At 40.3% G+C, this 20,210-nt stretch overlaps 1 protein-coding gene across 3 annotated transcripts in view; it reads left to right on the top strand.

The window, feature by feature from the left end:
* LOC307215047 (coiled-coil domain-containing protein 169-like) overlaps positions 1-19,991 on the top strand; it is a 29,411-nt gene extending 9,420 nt beyond the window's left edge. The window contains exons 5-9 of one of the 3 annotated variants that reach the window (XR_013838262.1): positions 4,826-4,924; positions 5,116-5,169; positions 14,435-14,511; positions 16,548-16,637; positions 19,652-19,991. Coding sequence is in view for 2 of the 3 variants with exons in the window: in XM_079974202.1 (XP_079830328.1) it covers positions 4,826-4,924; positions 5,116-5,169; positions 14,435-14,511; positions 19,652-19,754 (333 nt within the window). In the remaining variant the exon portion in view is untranslated. The remainder of the gene's footprint in view (positions 1-4,825; positions 4,925-5,115; positions 5,170-14,434; positions 14,512-16,547; positions 16,638-19,651) is intronic. The other 2 variants (XM_079974203.1, XM_079974202.1) reach the window with 2 other exon arrangements.
* The last annotated feature ends 219 nt before the right edge of the window (positions 19,992-20,210 follow it).

Raw genomic sequence — 20,210 nt, 5'->3', positions numbered from 1 at the left:
GGAATTGAGATTAAAATAAATGTCACTAGCTCAGCAGTTGATATGCCAAATTTTTTGGGAAACAAATTTGCAGTCCTTTGAGAAGGGGCGTAAAATGCATTTTGAATACTAGGGACTAATTAATTAGAAACGCTACTTGCATTGCTAATTGTGCAATATGCTATATTATCCAGAATGTGATTACTGTGTATGTTAGTGGCTTTAAAAAACCAGAGGCTGCCTGCAGCCACATAAAACAGTTGAATAATGGTTGAACCAGCAATACTGCAGAAGTGGAGAAACAAGGATCTGATGAGGCAATTGTCTTCTGAAACCTGAGACTTTGCTAAATGCCAAAAATAAGATATGAAATCAAGGGAGCAGCCCACCAAATTATGATGCTCCGCAGCCTTTTAGTTTGTAATCTTTTGCACGCTTACCTAGGATGAATTGATAAATCTTTCAATTTCAGTTTCTCTGAGTGTTCCTTTTTCCAAATCTTAACTTCAGTTCACCCTTTCCATGTCACTTTGTGATTTAAAAAACAACACCTGCATGAAATTTTGTACACATGCCATGTAATATGCATATTTTTAATGTAGTTTTGCCTAATATACACATTTTGTGAGCAATTTCCCCTCATCTGAAGCACTTTTATACATTGTTTTCATGAATATATACATTTTTGTGTATACTTTATCCTTTATATACTTATGTATTTTTTTGGTTGGAGAACAGCATTGCAAAATTTGGAGAAGTACAAATTTTGAAGAATAGCTTGCTGCATTTTGGTTTGCAAATTGTTTTGGGAAGTGCAAATTAGGTAGGCTTGCACATTTCTCTCTCCTCCATCCTACTCTGTCCCTATCTGGGAGTAAGCTCTACTGAACATAGTGGGACTCACTTGGAAGTCAACATACACGTGATTGTACAGTTACGTATTCCCCACTTCCCTGAGTACCGAGGCATTCCAAGGGCAGCCATTACTCCAGTTTGGTTTCCTTTGGAGAAAGATCTCAGTGGAGACTTAAGGCATTTCTGTAATAATTTGAGTTTATTTATAAATACACAAGGTGAACAAAGGCGGAGGCACACAGCCTAACCCATTTACCAGCAGCAAATTCAACAGTCCTACATCTGCTGGGCAAAGAAGGCAGTTTTGTACCCCTAGAAAGCTTTAGCTTGAAGCTCCTATAGCTCTTTCTTTCTCTCAGGAGCAAATTAGCCATGATGTCTGTCACATAGTTGCTTGCACTTGGGTAGCTGATTATTACAGAATAAATAGTTGGGTGCAGGGAAGCCGAACTCAAACCACGACTATGATGTTTGAGGAGATGAAAAAAGAGGCTTTAATCCTGCCCACCTCTATAGCAGTCCCAATCAGAATCACCTCTCCATCCTTGCCTGCTATTTGCAATAGGAGGAAAGTGTTAAATACATTAAGTAAAAAGGCTCCATTTTACTGGTGCATCTTGATGCTTCTCCAATGCAAAAAGAGTATCTCATTGCAGAATGTGATGTTCTTTCATATCTTCACCGATTCCTCAACAAAGGAGTAGGCTACTTCAAATGGCAGTTACACTGGTAACATTTTGGATGACAAAATAATATTACAGTGGTACCTCCGGAGGTCCGTACTTAACCTGGAACTGTTCTTAACCTGAAGCACCACTTTAGCTAATGGGGCCTCCTGCTGCTGCCGCTCTGCCGGAGCACGATTTCTGTTCTCATCCTGAAGCAAAATTCTTAACCTGAAGCACTATTTCTGGGTTAGCGGAGTCTGTAACCTGAAGCGTATGTAACCTGAAGCGTATGTAACCCGAGGTACCACTGTATTTGTTCTTTGGTTTACTCATCAGCTCTTTTAGTGATTGTTTCTTGTGTCTGAAGCAAAATTGGGATACTCACTGGTAAATATTTGTTTAGTTCACAGTTCGCCTTCTCAAAACCCAGGAGAGTTGTATGACAGATGAGGCTTATAGCTCCTGACAAGTTGTCATTCTGCCTGCACTACAAAGATTTCTTTTTCCCATTTGCTTTGGGGAGAAAACACATTTGTTTTAGGGATTCCCCCCCCCACACACTGAATCAAGAATAGAAGGAAATTTCATTCAACCTACATTTTAAACTGCAACCTATTTCACAGTTCCCAGATTTATATGCTGTGTGGAGCATGGGTTGACAATCAGATTTTGTTGACAATACACTTCTGTGTATTTATGATACAGTTTTGGTGCAAAAATGCATATTTTACATGGAGATGTGTACAGAAATGCATAAATTACAGATTTTAAGGAAAAATGTATAGAAAAACATACATTTTTGCATACTTTAGGGGAGAGTACAAACAAAAATGTGCATGATTTAAAAGAAAGATTTCATGTATTTTAAAAATCCGCAGGAAATGAGACAGAACAAACTAATGATTGAACATACGCAAAACTGACATGGAACAAACACACATATGAATTGACCAACATTCTCTCCATGACAGTGATCAACTGTTGGTTTATATGACAAAAAAGAAACTATTTTAAAAATCCTAAAATAACAACAAGCAACTTCACAAAATCTATTACAATACTAAAAACTACTGAGTGAAAGGCCTGGGAACAGAAGATAGACTTTGCCTGGTGCCTGAAGTTACAAGAGTAGGAGCCAAATGAGCTTGGAGGGGAAGAAGATTGTACAGGCAGGGTGTCACAGCATAGTCCTTCCTTTCCCTGGACTACTGATGGGGACCCCATGTGGAGGGTCATCAGATGACCAAAGTCAGACAGGCAAGTTGATATGAGAACAGGAGTTCCTAAATGTTAGTTATCCTTTTTCTGCATAGATCCAATTAGTTTGACTTAAATCCACTGCCATTCAGATCTACTGGTTTTCTAGGCTCTAGTATATCAATGGTGGAGGTTCTTCATTCGAGAGAGAATCATCCATAAATGAAAGATGCATGCATGACTTTGGTGTTTATTCAAGAAGAAAAAGTAGTGTTTCATCTTTCCATGCTGTGTGTTACTTCCACTAGAGAAGATTAAAGTTAACAGTCAGCTACCCAGCTATGGGAGAATTCGTCTTGCAGTCTGTGGCTCTGGTGTCAGTTTTTGACTTCAAAACCAGCAGGGGATTTATTGTAATATGTCAGCATTTTTTTAATAACATGCCACTTTTGTTCACTTCTCTTTAAACTGTGCTCTCTGGGGGGTTTTTTTATATAAAAAGAATACTTCTCTTAGCAAGCTAAAAAATGGACAGCTTTATTGTGGAACTAATGTGATGTATTTTTTAATGATCATATCCAAATAGCTCTTCTTACTATATGCTGTTTACCTTCTCCCCCCCCCCCCCCATATAACCTGTACAATACCTGACTCCATAGAACTTGCAAGAATTTCTGCAATGAGCTTCTTGCAGTAGTCCCATCACAGTGAAAAATTTTCAGTGCAATCTGATGCTTGCTTACTCAGAAGTAAGTCCCACTTTGTACAATGGGCCTTACTCTTTGGCTAGTAAGAGTGCAGTCCTAAACACATTTACATAAAGTAAGTCCCGCTGAACGTAATGGAGCTTCCTTCTAAGAGATCTGTATAGGAGAGCATTGTCGGGATGCATTTTGCATAAGCTGATTCCTACCTGTTTCCACGGTGATAATGGAGTGGCCATATTGCTTTATAATCTGGACCTTTATGACACACAAACATCTTCCTCTTCATTTTAAAATGTTGAGATTGGAGGTTACACAGGAGGCTTTCTTGTGAAGAACTTTCAGAGCAGTATCTTTCATAGTGCTTTGCGTAAGATTTTTCAGGCACAAGCTGCCTTTGCATAGGCTTGACTGAAATGGTTTGCAGGTCAAATGGAGAAGGCTGATGGGCCTAATTAGAACCGTGGGCCAGAGATTCACCACCTTGGTTGGCACTGAGTGGCAGGAGCTCTCCAGGGTTTTAGAAAGCGGTCTTTCCCAACCCTACCTGCACATGTAATGGCAATCCATGGTTTTCTACAGTGTGAATGAGCTGGGGCAAGCTTCTGGTTCACATACACTTTCCTCTCCTCTTTCATAACTGCAAGGTGGAGCTCAAAAGTTTTTTTCTTCCAGTTTTAAGCCCAGTAAGGTTCTGATGATGTCTGAACTTGCAAGTTTTGGAGCCTGCCTTGTTTTCAAACTATAGTTTAAACTAACTGTAATTCCATCACGTTGGACATCGCAGGGAACCGTGGTTGTTTTAAAACCAAGTGGAGGTTTCTACTCCCCTCCTCTGGTGAACAAGAGAGGAAGAGGAAATGCATAAGCTGAAGGCTTCCTACAACTTGTTCAAGTAGCAGGAAGCCATAGTTTTCCATTGTGTCTGAACTGGACCAGTGCCTAAGACTTTTGAAGGTGGTGGAGAACTGACACAGAATTATGTAAATGGTACTGAAAACGATGCTGCCAAATCAGCAAGAAGCTTGTAAAGCAAAGTAGGTCTGTGCAACTGAACCATGATCTTTCCTACCCACGGCATTTACCTAAACTGGAGTTACAGAAAACACAATTTGCTCAGTTGGGGGAGGACAAGAATCAAAGTGAGCTGCAAGCATCTCATTAAGACATTGAAACTTTACAGTGCAGAACTGATAGCAACATATGGCCTGTTTTCTCTTGTCTTCATCTTTTTGGGCAAGTCAGCAGGAGACTAATAAACAGCAGGAAGAACAGTGACCGCAATTGCTAAGCATTAAAAGTGCACACCCATAAATTCAGGATGGTAGAAATTGTCATCTTCTTTTTTCAGTTAGTGAAATAACAAGAAACTATGTATAAATCTGTTGATTTTATTCTATTTTATTTTGTACCTAATGGCAGGATTCTTTAAATCAATTTCTTAAACAACTGGGAGAAGAGAAGAAAAGTCTGCAGAACCAACTGAAAGATTATGAGCTTCGATTGGAACAAGAAGCAAAGGTTTGTATTTTGCCATAACCAGCACCACAAATACTTTAGAAGTTTTTATTTGTTGTTGAATATGTTGTTGTTTACAACACTGATGAAAAGAATACAAGAATGAATATATAAATAAATCCTGAGCTATGCTTTTCTTTAATCTTTTGTCTGTTCTTCTGTTGTAACTACATATCTGTTGTTTTGGAATTTAGGCTTACCATAAAGCTAATGATGAACGTCGTGCATACTTAGCCGTGATTTCACAAGTAAGTCCAAAAATCTCTGTAGCCTGATGAGAAAACATTTTATCCTAAGCTGATCATTACTCTTTTCCCGCTGGACTTTTCTTCTCTATTTTAAGCTGATTTGCCTCCAAGCCAGAAAACACTGCAAAGCTAAGTCTGACTCAGCTGGAATGCTTGAAAGGGATGTTAATCACTCTTGCCATCTTTTTGCCCATGTCGAATTAAATGGTTGAATCTGTGCTTCCACCCTTGACAGCCAATTGACTACTTTGTTCCACCAGCAGCAGCCTCATTTCTATACTGCATTAAGTTTTACTGCTGGCAGACAGGTTCTCTACATATTACTTCTTTCTCCCCCAGCTCCAATTCTATTAAAAATAAGCCTTTGTACCACTTGGATATCATCATAAGGTGGAAAATCTTCAGTTACATATTTTCGTTTTCTACATCAGTCCTGACTAGATCTTTGCCTTTGAGTAACCAGTGGCTTTTGTTGGCTCATTACTTGAGTTTAATTAAACTTTGAAATGCGAAGACTTCCAGTCCTTTACAAAATATTCCAAAGACTTGACTGTTTGGAAGGAGGAAAGATGATGAAGTATCCCATTTTTAAATACATTTTTTCCTGTCTGCTAAGCCTGATAACTAAAATTACCTGGGGGCCTGCCAGTCTCCTGTCTAAAAAAAAGTTACTGAATATGTTACTCTGTTAAAATAATATGTCTGTTATGCTGCCTTAATTTTCCTCAAAGTAGCTTACAAAACAAATCCATACAAAAACATAGCAGACTAACAATCCTAACTATGTCTACTCACAGGTCAGTCCTGTTGTATTCATTGGGGCTTAGTCTCAGGTGAGTGGAGTTCAGATTGCACCTGATTTGTCCCATTCATTTCAATTGGTTTCAAGTTCAGCCGTTGTATTATAGGTTGGATTCAGACTCAGTGGCATAATAAAACAACTGCAAAACATAAAACTGCAAAAGTCAGCCTTATAAGAACAGCACTTGAAAGCAGTAATATATCTGAAATACCACAAGAACCCAGGAGGGCAGGATGGTCTTCTCCTGATGCCTCAAATATAGCTATGTAGGTACCAAGTGAGGATGTCTAGTGAAGGAGTTTCATAGTTTGGGTGCTACCAGAAAAGACTCTCTTGCCAATATGTTAGCTTCCAAAACCACAAGTAGGAAAAGGATCTGTGGAGACATGAAAGTGGGAAGCTGTCATATACTGTACCAAGTCAGACCATTATTCCATCTGGCAGTGGCTATCCAGAACTTCAGGCAGACCTACCTACAGATGCTTTGGATTAGGCCTGGGGCCTTCTGCATGCAAAGCAGATGCTCTGCAGAGCCCTTCCCCAGTCGATGATGATTTTAATTGGCAGGCAAATTCATATTGGAGAAGATGGTCCTTTATATAATGTGGCTCATTCAGGGTCAAAAACAGCACTTTGAATTGGAGCTGGAAATGGACATCACAGGCAACCTGATGAGTTTCAGTATTATTTTAATGAACTTTTCAGAAGGAAGCTGTTGTAGTTCAGGCATTTACGTGAGCGCCCTGCTTTGGCATCAAGCTGCCTTCAAATAGATTTCCCTTGGCCAGCCCTGTTGGTGTGCCTTCCCTGGTTCAGGCTGCTAAATAGATTTAGCATTTATTTAAAATATTATATATATAGGCTGCTTTTTAAACAAAATCTTTCCAATTATATGTGAACATGCCTGTGAATACCCAGCTGAGTGACTAAAAATATTGAGTGTCTCAGAATGGAGCATACTCCCTGTTTCTCTCACATATGGCACATATTACATATATACATTCATAGTGTGCACACACAAAAATGAAACCTGTATTCTGCAATCCTAGATTCATATTACGACTGCTATTGGAAGTGTCATCTTTCCCCAACCCATTTGAGGAGGATTTGGTAGCCCCATAACCCAATATTTGGTTCAGCATGCCACATGGATTGATGTGCTGCATTTTGACTTTTAGGTGCAAAGTATCACATTTTTTAGACTCCTTTAGTAATCAAGAGTGAATTGGATTATATATGACAAATTCCAGCTCTCTTAGTAGCCTTGAATTACTGTAAGCATTTTGGAGGTGCACCCAGAGTTCCTTGTCTTTCAGGAGCAATGGATAAATCATAAATTTTTGGAAGTTACTGTAGCTTGGGAAGTACCTTAGCAATATTTTCTGGCATGAAGTCAAGTCAGCAAGGCTGCTGCTGCTGATGATGATGTATATATAGTTTGGAAAGAGTCTCCTTATATTGTTTGAAGAAAATTATTCCTTAAATAGTATTCAAAGTAGTAGCTTGGCATGATGCTTTGCCTCTACTACAAACAAACATTGTGTATCAGTGCAGAGAAAAGGGAAGGTTGCAATTAGCCATGTTTCCATGTATTTAAGCTGCAGGCAAATGGTTCACTCTCTATAATTATCTGTGTCTTCTGGAATGAGGTGCCATTGCTGAAGAACAACTTTGCCTCGTTTGGCTAGCTAATAATGATGCATTTTTGTTTTATAACACATACACCGTTTAAGGAGAATGGAGAGAAAGAAAGGAAAGGAACAAATAGGAGGTATGTGTTCACTCATGGGCACCTAGCTTCCTCTTCAGCAAAACTTAGGTTAACCATCTTTGGAAACTGTTGCTGTAATCCAGAAAAAGTCAGGCATCCCCTATGTCCTTTTGAAAGTCAGTAAGATTAGGGACTTCCGGATTAGCGCGAACGGGTAATGGCGGATTCCCTCCGAGTTCCGGAGGGAATCAGCTCTGTAGAGGACGGGTCTGGCCGCAGCGACGACGCGGGGAGCCTCAGAAACCACAGGCGCGGAAGCCTGTGGACTTGGTGACTCGGCGGGCACCATTTGCGCCCCCCCGACCCGCGAAGGAGCCTTTTTTCTTAAGGGCTGCAGAGCGGGAGACGAGGAGTGGCGCGGTGATGAGAGTAGACCGCTTCCCCTACAGAGTGAAGCCGCATGCCATGGCCGGAGAGCGCTGATTTCTTTCCTTGGACATTTGGACTCTAAAAAGTAACAACCCGTGAGTAGTACGGAAATTGGAACTAAAAATTTCTCCTTTTGAATTGGGCACGATCGGGGGGAGTGCTAAAAGGAAGTCCGTCTCCCCCCCCCCTGTAGACAAATTAAAGCAAGAATTTGATAACCAGCAGCAGCCTCATTTCTATACTGCATTAAGTTTTACTGCTGGCAGACAGGTTCTCTACATATTACTTCTTTCTCCCCCAGCTCCAATTCTATTAAAAATAAGCCTTTGTACCACTTGGATATCATCATAAGGTGGAAAATCTTCAGTTACATATTTTCGTTTTCTACATCAGTCCTGACTAGATCTTTGCCTTTGAGTAACCAGTGGCTTTTGTTGGCTCATTACTTGAGTTTAATTAAACTTTGAAATGCGAAGACTTCCAGTCCTTTACAAAATATTCCAAAGACTTGACTGTTTGGAAGGAGGAAAGATGATGAAGTATCCCATTTTTAAATACATTTTTTCCTGTCTGCTAAGCCTGATAACTAAAATTACCTGGGGGCCTGCCAGTCTCCTGTCTAAAAAAAAGTTACTGAATATGTTACTCTGTTAAAATAATATGTCTGTTATGCTGCCTTAATTTTCCTCAAAGTAGCTTACAAAACAAATCCATACAAAAACATAGCAGACTAACAATCCTAACTATGTCTACTCACAGGTCAGTCCTGTTGTATTCATTGGGGCTTAGTCTCAGGTGAGTGGAGTTCAGATTGCACCTGATTTGTCCCATTCATTTCAATTGGTTTCAAGTTCAGCCGTTGTATTATAGGTTGGATTCAGACTCAGTGGCATAATAAAACAACTGCAAAACATAAAACTGCAAAAGTCAGCCTTATAAGAACAGCACTTGAAAGCAGTAATATATCTGAAATACCACAAGAACCCAGGAGGGCAGGATGGTCTTCTCCTGATGCCTCAAATATAGCTATGTAGGTACCAAGTGAGGATGTCTAGTGAAGGAGTTTCATAGTTTGGGTGCTACCAGAAAAGACTCTCTTGCCAATATGTTAGCTTCCAAAACCACAAGTAGGAAAAGGATCTGTGGAGACATGAAAGTGGGAAGCTGTCATATACTGTACCAAGTCAGACCATTATTCCATCTGGCAGTGGCTATCCAGAACTTCAGGCAGACCTACCTACAGATGCTTTGGATTAGGCCTGGGGCCTTCTGCATGCAAAGCAGATGCTCTGCAGAGCCCTTCCCCAGTCGATGATGATTTTAATTGGCAGGCAAATTCATATTGGAGAAGATGGTCCTTTATATAATGTGGCTCATTCAGGGTCAAAAACAGCACTTTGAATTGGAGCTGGAAATGGACATCACAGGCAACCTGATGAGTTTCAGTATTATTTTAATGAACTTTTCAGAAGGAAGCTGTTGTAGTTCAGGCATTTACGTGAGCGCCCTGCTTTGGCATCAAGCTGCCTTCAAATAGATTTCCCTTGGCCAGCCCTGTTGGTGTGCCTTCCCTGGTTCAGGCTGCTAAATAGATTTAGCATTTATTTAAAATATTATATATATAGGCTGCTTTTTAAACAAAATCTTTCCAATTATATGTGAACATGCCTGTGAATACCCAGCTGAGTGACTAAAAATATTGAGTGTCTCAGAATGGAGCATACTCCCTGTTTCTCTCACATATGGCACATATTACATATATACATTCATAGTGTGCACACACAAAAATGAAACCTGTATTCTGCAATCCTAGATTCATATTACGACTGCTATTGGAAGTGTCATCTTTCCCCAACCCATTTGAGGAGGATTTGGTAGCCCCATAACCCAATATTTGGTTCAGCATGCCACATGGATTGATGTGCTGCATTTTGACTTTTAGGTGCAAAGTATCACATTTTTTAGACTCCTTTAGTAATCAAGAGTGAATTGGATTATATATGACAAATTCCAGCTCTCTTAGTAGCCTTGAATTACTGTAAGCATTTTGGAGGTGCACCCAGAGTTCCTTGTCTTTCAGGAGCAATGGATAAATCATAAATTTTTGGAAGTTACTGTAGCTTGGGAAGTACCTTAGCAATATTTTCTGGCATGAAGTCAAGTCAGCAAGGCTGCTGCTGCTGATGATGATGTATATATAGTTTGGAAAGAGTCTCCTTATATTGTTTGAAGAAAATTATTCCTTAAATAGTATTCAAAGTAGTAGCTTGGCATGATGCTTTGCCTCTACTACAAACAAACATTGTGTATCAGTGCAGAGAAAAGGGAAGGTTGCAATTAGCCATGTTTCCATGTATTTAAGCTGCAGGCAAATGGTTCACTCTCTATAATTATCTGTGTCTTCTGGAATGAGGTGCCATTGCTGAAGAACAACTTTGCCTCGTTTGGCTAGCTAATAATGATGCATTTTTGTTTTATAACACATACACCGTTTAAGGAGAATGGAGAGAAAGAAAGGAAAGGAACAAATAGGAGGTATGTGTTCACTCATGGGCACCTAGCTTCCTCTTCAGCAAAACTTAGGTTAACCATCTTTGGAAACTGTTGCTGTAATCCAGAAAAAGTCAGGCATCCCCTATGTCCTTTTGAAAGTCAGTAAGATTAGGGACTTCCGGATTAGCGCGAACGGGTAATGGCGGATTCCCTCCGAGTTCCGGAGGGAATCAGCTCTGTAGAGGACGGGTCTGGCCGCAGCGACGACGCGGGGAGCCTCAGAAACCACAGGCGCGGAAGCCTGTGGACTTGGTGACTCGGCGGGCACCATTTGCGCCCCCCCGACCCGCGAAGGAGCCTTTTTTCTTAAGGGCTGCAGAGCGGGAGACGAGGAGTGGCGCGGTGATGAGAGTAGACCGCTTCCCCTACAGAGTGAAGCCGCATGCCATGGCCGGAGAGCGCTGATTTCTTTCCTTGGACATTTGGACTCTAAAAAGTAACAACCCGTGAGTAGTACGGAAATTGGAACTAAAAATTTCTCCTTTTGAATTGGGCACGATCGGGGGGAGTGCTAAAAGGAAGTCCGTCTCCCCCCCCCTGTAGACAAATTAAAGCAAGAATTTGATAACTAAGGTCGAGAGAACATTCTTCCGCTTATTGGATAAAAGTTACTAATTTCACAACTTGGCACTATAAGCAAATCTGCTGGAGGATAAGAGTTGTTTTTAAGAACTAAGGTGCAACCCCCCGGGACCCGGGAGTGATCTGAGAGAGAGCCTGTTGAGGAGACATTAAGAGTTTGACAGCTGTCAAACCAGCTGTCAAAGTTGGAAAGAAGAAAATAGAAGAAAATTTTCTTTTTGTTATCTTTACTGGTTATTCTTGATACAAATTGACTTTAAATTAGAAACGGAAAAATCTGATTGTTGGATTGGAGTTGAAAAGAACAATAAGTAACCAGAATCCCTCTAGAGGGGGTTCTGAGACACTACAATGGCTGCAGGTGGAAAAATACAGGCTGAGCTGGACAGAATGTTTCTTCTCATGGGAAAGTTACAAGGTCAGAATGAAGCTTTGGCTACAAATGTTACAACTTTGAATGTAAATGTAAACAAACTTGCTGAATCTGTCAAGGACTTGACTCAAGATACATTTGCAGCTGAACAAGAAGAGATATGTGTTGTCTTAGAGGAAAGGGAAGGAGGAGCTGAAATGTCGCAGAAGACAAAGGAGAGCCTGAGGCCTGCTAAGATGGTTATAAAGAAAAATAAGACCTGGATGATGAGAATCTGGTTTGAACCCGAAAATGAAGAATGGAAGGATCTCCCTAAGGGGAGATCTGAAGACCTAGGGATTACAAATTTGACTAAGGTGAAAGTTGGAGCTATTGAGACATTTGGGACATTTGGACTTAAAAGAAAGAAGAAACAAGATTTAGGCTCCACTTTTGAATATGGAGGTCTTGCTCGAAGAAACATAGACTTTACTGGAACAGAGCTTCTCCGTGACTTGACGTTTAATATAAAGGACTACAAAAAAAAACGACAGAGAGGGACTGAGAGAGACTTGAGAGCCTCAGATGTAAGATCTCCAGGCTAGATTGATAGATCGATGGACATTTCTCTTTGGGGATCGAAACCGGGAAGGGGGGGGATAAGAGTTTGGGAACCCAATGGGTGTATAATTACATGTTATCTTTCTTTCTTATTTTTATTTGGTAATCATAAAAATTGGGAAAATCGTGGAAGGGAATTTAGGTTGACTTTAGAAAAAGATGTTAAGAATGAATATTGTTGTTTAAATTGAGGGCTATAAGTTTTAAATTGGATAACTAAGATGAATTAAACATAAAAATAATAAGGTAAATGTTGGGGATAAGAACTTGCTGAGCAAAATTTTGGAATTGGAATACAAGAAGGGGAGGTGTGGGGAAGTCAGGGAAAGATGGTAAGAAAATAAGGATTTGGAGCTATACTTGTCTTTTTTCTTGAGTGTTTTTTGTGTTTGTTTAAAAACTTGTAAAACCTTAATAAAAATTTATTTAAAAAAAATGAAAGTCAGTAAGATTTCCCTTTGAATTTTTCCGTGTTTTAGATGGCAGGAGCAACGTATACAGCTCTAGTAGTATTTGCTGTAGCCTCTGAGATCCAAATAGAGTTTGTAGATTTCATTGCTAAAGGACAGTTTGGAAATTATACAGTACAATTACTAAAAAAAGCATGTAAACTAGAAAGCAGATGTTTTAAAACAACACAAGCATATCCTCCCCTTTCCAACACCATAATGTCTAAAATCATGTTATGATTTTAAATAGTAGTCTTTATTTGGGATCACCAATAAAAGCACACTTGTGTGCTCTTAAGATTCAGATTGTGATAGATTTGTCAATGAAACAATCCTATGCCATTGGCCAGCAGTCCACTAGCAGGAACTGTCAGTTGTTATTGGCATTATAAGCATATGCATAAGACTGAAGTTTCAAGCAGCTGATTTCATTCATTGTTTGATAAACAATAATATTTATATAGCACTTTCTTAAGTTTTCTGCATGCACTGTCTCAGGGCTACTTCAGACATAATACCCGGCGTTGAGAATGGCTTTTCCAATGGAGGAGCCCTGGACTTGCATGCTCCCTCTTTATCTTATATATTCTATTTATCACATTGATGCTGAGCTGGACAAGCGTACTGACAAGGCAGCTATGACAATGGCTCACCTCTCCAAAAGGGTATGGGAGTATGTGGTGCTAACGTCCAGTACCATAAAGCAATGTTGGGCATGGTTGCTTTATGGAAGTGAGTTATGGGCAACTGCAGCCACCAGGAGCGACACCTCAACGCCTCCACATGTGCTATGTCAGGAAGATTTTGGGTATCACATCATAGAGTCTCAAACAAAGATGTGCTTTCCCAAGCCCATATTCCGGGCATGTTTGTACTCCTGTCTCAATGACGTCCATGGGATCCTTCCATCTTCCATTCTGTGGACTTGCTTGGTCATGTCCACAAAATGGAAGATGGCAGGATCCCATGGGCTTGCTACATGAAGAGCTGGTTTCCAGCACCGGGTCATTGGCAAACCAACTGTGCTACAGAGATGTCTGCAGAGCAGGAGAAAACAAGCTTACTCCATCTTCCATGTAACAGGCCTTTAGATATTTGAAGTTGACTATCCTCTCAATCTCCTCTCCAGGCTAAACATACCCAACTCCCTCAACCGTTCCACAAAATTCTTGTCTCCAGACCACAGTCTGACACTCTAACCACTACAGTGGTACCTCAGGTTACATACACTTCTGGTTACAGACTCCGCTAACCCAGAAATATTACCTCAGGTTAAGAACTTTGCTTCAGGATGAGAACAGAAATCGTGCTCTGTCGGCGCGGTGGCAGCAGGAGGCCCCATTAGCTAAAGTGGTGCTTCAGGTTAAGAACAGTTTCAGGTTAAGAATGGACTTCCGGAACGAATTAAGTACTTAACCCAAGGTACCACTGTACACCATACTGGCAATTCCCTCACTCCTGTTCTGGTTTGAAGCAAGCAGTAGTTTGCTGTGTTATCAGAACTGACAAAAAAGGCTTGTGCTTATGCTTGCCCTGCAAACCAGGATTGAAATTATGGTTTCTAGGGAGATGTGGTTATGTCCTTACGTACTCATTTTTACTGTACCAAATAATGATGGTATTTTGTCTTAACCAGGTGTCATAAAAAACTGAACATAGCATGCAACATGCATGCAACTTTGTGTTAACAGATCGCTGCCAAATATGTCTGTAACATTTCCAGCTTGCATGTAAAATCAGGAATGAACATGTATTTACTTCTGCAGATTTCAGGATCACTGAAACCATCAGAGAGGCAGAAAATGGATGCAGCAGAAATGAAGAGGGAAGACCAGCTTATGCGGTAAGTAGTATATATATATTTAACCCGGCTTTTGGTTTTAAGGAACTTGAGACAGCCTATGTTGAGATTTACGATTTTATTAACACAACACTGTCCTGGTTTGCATCATGTGGTAAGCCAAATTATAGCTTACCAAAACCGTGTGAACGTGCTGGTTCCTGGTGTCGAGCTTGCAGCCACTTTGCTCTTCCTCAGTCTTTTTTATTTATTCATATGCCACACTGAACTAAACCAAGGTTTAGTATGCCCTCTGAACCAGGGCTTGTGGTAAAGCTCTCTCTTTGTTAACCATGTGCTGAAGCCAGGTTGGTGATGGCTGGCTTATTCCAGTGTAAAAAATGTAACACATCACTTACGGCTTATCCACACTTCCTCTGCTTTTCCCTGGCGCAGACTGCATTTTAGTGCTCAGTCGGAGCAAATGGTATTTTGGGTTGTCTCTGGACTGACGTTTGCCCTGATTTAGCACTGAAGTGCAGTTTTTTCCTGGGAAAGGAGCAGGGCAAGGGGAAATCTGTTTGGATGCATGTTTTCTAGGCATGGAACAAGCAGGAGTGTGGATGAGCCCTTAATGTTTATGACAGGAGTGCTGAACTACAACTCCCATCACTCCTAGCAAGCATGACCAGGGATGATGGATGATGTTCAGCAATACCTGGAGGGTTGAGTGTTTTCTACTCCTTGTTTATGAAATGTAAGTGAAAACAAAAGCCAGAAGTCTTCTTGGGCTTGCTGGTTTGGTTGTACAACTCTTTGGATTCTAGCACATATTTTTATTTTAAATATTAAGGGAAACGGTCAGTTATCCTACTTATCCCAACCTCTTCCTGTCCAGTTTCACCCAACTGAAAAATCTGAGCAACAATTTCTACTTGATCTTTAATATTTTATAGATGGTGCAGTTCTCGTTTATATAATAACAGTGATAATTTTAACATGGCATTATGCCATAGCCTAATTGCTTCAGGTAGATTTGTAAAAGTCAAACTCAGTCTTTTAATTATACAGGTGCCGCAAAAAGCTTTCCATGTTATTAAATGTTCATAATGAACAGAGAGAGCCAAGCCATTTTGAGGGGACTGAGGATATAAAACTGTTCTGCTGTGTGGGGCTTGTGTGCCAAGTCTGAATTTAGAGCAAATAATTGTTGCAGTAACAATTGACTATAGAACCTAGAATAAAGTATCCCATTATGAAAACCAGATCCTGCTGTCTCATTTTTATAATTTTTGTAGTTTGGCAGTCCACAGATTAAGGGCTTATTAACTGCCTTGTCTTTTTAATTAAATATATCAGTTGCATAAAACAATAATAGGAAGGGATTAGTGCAGGTGACATCTTCTGATTATTCAGTGAAAATCAATATTTCATCCCTTAATAACTTAGATCAGTGGTGGCCAACATGGTGCCTTTCAGATCTTGTAGACTACTGCTTCCAGCATCCCTGGCCATTGGCCATGCACGCTGGGGCTGATGGGAGTCGAAAACATCAGCCAGACACTACATGGTCACCCCCGGGCTTTGATGAACAATTCATTGTCTGGAAAACCATCTTGAATATGGTCTCTGATCCTATCAGTACAAGCAGCAGTGGTGTGTGAGCAGGGTGGAGCAGCCATTGTGCACTCCCCACAACTGTGCTGCCACTCACCAAGACAGGGATGGTGTGGGGCAAGGCGGGCAAAGTCAAGAGAGCTTTGGCTTGATGGCGGCAGCTTCACTGGTGCTGTTGCCACTCCCCTCCTATATATGGCACTGCTGAGTACAACTAACAATAATCTCAATGCTGGACACCTTCGACAGTGGAATTTGCTCCCAAGGAGTGTGGTGGAGTCTCCTTCTTTGGAGGTCTTTAAGCAGAGGCTTGACAACCATATGTCAGGAGTGCTCTGATGGTGTTTCCTGCTTGGCAGGGGGTTGGACTCAATGGCTCTTGTGGTCTCTTCCAACTCTATGATTCTATGATTCATACAAGGAAATGCTCTGAGTTATATCTGTTGCCAGTGTCCCAAGAGTTACTTAGTGCTGTCTCTTAGTGCAGACCCAGGTCATCCAGCCTGAGCTTCCATAGCTGCCGCCTGCCATGAACCACCATTGGCAGGATTGGCACCAACAACAGCAGATAGGTTCTATGCTTATGATAATATTTTATTTTCTTGTTAATTGTGTTGTTATAAAGATAGGTGTTATATTTGACTGCCTTTAGTAACATTTTCTTTTGATATGTTGAAGGCAATTTTGTTTCGGTTAACTTTGCTGTGTTAAATGTTCTGTAGTTTACCTCCTTTGTAATGTTTTATTTTGAAATCTTTAAGATATTTTAGTTTTCTGGTAATTACGTTGCTTTGAATGTATACTTTATATTTGCCTTTCTTCAGTAATATTTTATTCTGGATGGTTTTGTTTGATGTCTTAATATAATGTAAACAGACATTTTCTAGAAAAATATAAAGCAGTGTAGAAATGAAATTAATAATACTTAATGCAGAATTGGGGCTTTTTTCTTGAAACAGGAAATCAGCAGTCCAAACCACATATTCCTTGTGAAATTTTTCTTGGTTCTAGAACAGGCATGTACAACTCCCAAGAGACTGCAGTCTACTCCCATACTCCCACTAAAAAAAAAAACTGGCAGTGATCTACCCATTGAATTGACCAAAGTTGTTGAGCTTTTTGGGGGGAGAAAGACCCAAAGATGTTGAGTGATTGACCAGTAGATTGCGATCAGCCAGTTGGACATGCCTGTTCTAGAGGAAGTGGCCATAGTCCCACTGTTCAAAAAGCACAAGTCAAAAGCTCATTTAGGCTAGCTGGACTCATTGCATGGTTCTTTAGATTCTGACCTACCTTACAACTCTATTAATCACTCACGTTTATTAATGGTGTTTTTTTTTAGCTCTGCAGTAATTAAATAACTGGGTAACAATCTCACATAAAGCATGTTTAACTTCTCTTTCTGTGTTAATTTAATGGCAGCTGCCATAATTCTATTAGTTTTCCAGTCCTTTGCTTTCATGGACAAATTCACATAATTAGATCCATGTAGAATCTCTCTTTTTTGAGACAACACATGGTGGTGGGGCACCAGGCATGTGTGGTGGTATAGTACATGTGAACATTTTTTTAAAAAAATATCTGCACCCCAGGGACTGACCTGAAAACTTCCTCAGGATGTGGAAGACAGTTATTTGAAGTGTTTTAGGAAGTGATAGTGCTCTTCAAGCAAACTTCTGAATCTGCTGTTAGAAAAGTAAGGGGTATTTTAAGTGATAAGGAAAGTTCCATATAACATATAGACCTTGATGATGCTTATGAGCACCATGCACAGGCCAATCAGAGTCAGCTTCCTGACTGTAGGAGGAAGATTTCCTGAATGATTCACTTTTAAAGAGCAGCTTATACAATCTGTCTCCCACACAGTTCATTCGGAATAAATGCCACCTCTTGCTTTTCTATTTGTGGTCGCTAACACAGATTAGAATCCCAATAATGAAAAGGGGATTGGGTGGGGGGAGGAATCCATCTTTTCATTGTTCTTTAACTACCCCGACACCAAACTTTTATCTCCAGTCTACTAAAACCACATTTTTCTATTGTGTCAGTGTCAGCCAAAAGTGAGTCAGCTTTAGGAAAAGAGTTTAAAATTCCCATGTAAGATGGCGTTTAGTTTAATCTGATATATTAACTAAAATGGGAATCAAACTGTGCTAGTTCATCGATTTAAAAAGCATACCATGTGATGGAAAACCCACAAGTGATTTTCACTCATTACACTGAAAACTATTAGTCAAAATGTCAAGGGCATAACTCTTGCGGCCATTTTTTATCATGATAACATAGGAATTACCACTGCAGTCTGCCTGTATTTCCTGTGGCACCCATGAAAGGTCTCAGTTAAATATCCGCTCAAAAATCTACAGTGCATGAGAGACTTTGCTCTTCCTGATTCATTTTTGTTTGCACTGGCTCAGCCTCTTTCCTGCAGTAGCCATTTTGTGTTATGCCACCCCCCCCCCACAGCAACTAGTTTGTGACCAGCGCCCACTGACCCTGAAAAGTTGAGGACCCCTGAGATAACCTGTATTCATTGCCTTTCTACCAACTTTAGAGAAAGACAGACAGCAAGAGTCTTTCTTTCTCTTGCTCCTTCTTTCTTCCTCCAGAGTATGGCATGGAGGTAAGAATGAGACCCCCACTACTGTCTGAATTAATTTTATTATTACACTTGTGTCTTTCCCCAAGGAGCTTAGAGTAGCATGCATGACCCCTCATCTTACCTTATGGGTTTTTTGTGTGAAGAAAAGCTAGACTGAGAAGACTGCAATTTCTCTGTTGTATGACAGGGGGCATGAGGTGGGGTCAGTCTTTTGCTTTTGGAATGACGACCCTTCCCAAGTTATCTGAAATGTATGGAGAACTCTGGGTCTCTTGTGCTGTGCTGAATGACAGAATTAAATGTAAGGTCAATCATTTCTCTTTCTCTCTACAAATCTGACCCAGATTCTGTCAGGTGGGTGCCTTTCTCTACAATGTAAACTGTGAACACCCAACTTCAGAGCAGTGCTTTTCAATGGAAAGTAATGCAGAATGCTGATGGGTCCATCTTTATGTTTATGTTGGCTGCATATTCCCTGGGAAGATAATAGAATATGTCTAGCCAGCTTCCTTAATTGTATATGTAAGGGCACAGAACTGAACACTGATTCTAGGAAGGATAGTTCCTGCAGAGAACTCTTAATTGGACACACAGAAAACAATTTCCGTCTCTTACAAAGAAATAATTGATACCAGTTATTCCCAGCTTGAATCATTTCTGGGTTTTGTTCAAATGTTCAGCATCCTATTGATTATCATATAAATTGTATCATTCCGAAACCATGGACTGGGAATAATTATTGTTAAAGTGTTCTTATTAGTCTCCAAGAACATCCGATTTGGTATACGTATTTATTAACCCTATTTTTTAAGCTTGGCAGCCTACTTACTCTTCAAAATCTAGGCAACCATATTTTTTATAATAGCAGTGACAGCAGTGTCTAGTAGTAGTAGTAAGGATTGCCAAACAATTTCGGTTTCTGCAGCTACATGAGCAAGTTTAATTGTGCTTTCTGAATTCTGTTTGTCCTTCTTTATGTTTCAGAGGAAAGTGCAATATTCCAAGAAATCAACGAATATTGGACCCAAAGAAAGGACCAATTAAAAAGACTGCAGGAGTCAAGCATCTTCCGAAACTGAAGCTCTGATTTCTTGTTACTGGGTCTTTTAGTCATTTGTTCTTCCTTTCTCCCAGTAGGAATTTTAGTGAAGTGCAAAGTATTATTTTGATACAGATTATATTAAAAGTAATGCTCCTCTTCCTAATCACGTTTAGGAACAAGCAAGCCTGATTGACTAGTAGATTTGCATATAAGGAAATGTCTGCACCACCTATTTGGTGCATGACATATTAATAATGTAATGAAAAACCAGGTGAAGTCTGCCGCTTGTTGTGGGATCTCTTCCTCATTGTCCTTCACTTCTAGGGGTGGTTCCAGATATGTGTAATTTAGCAGCAGTTAATTGTTGCTCTTCCACTGCAAGGTGAATAAGCAATATATCATGTCAGGTGGGTGAGCATGGTTTCCACAAAATGACCTCAGTGGCCAAATGGGGAGGCTTGGCAGGCCAGAAGGTCCCACCCCTGCTCTAGTACAAGTGTA

Source organism: Podarcis cretensis, assembly GCF_951804945.1.
Source record: "Podarcis cretensis genome assembly, chromosome: 4".
Classification (NCBI taxonomy): Eukaryota; Metazoa; Chordata; class Lepidosauria; order Squamata; family Lacertidae; genus Podarcis; species Podarcis cretensis.
Note: the sequence above shows the minus strand (reverse complement) of the source record. Positions and strands in the feature narration are given on the sequence as shown.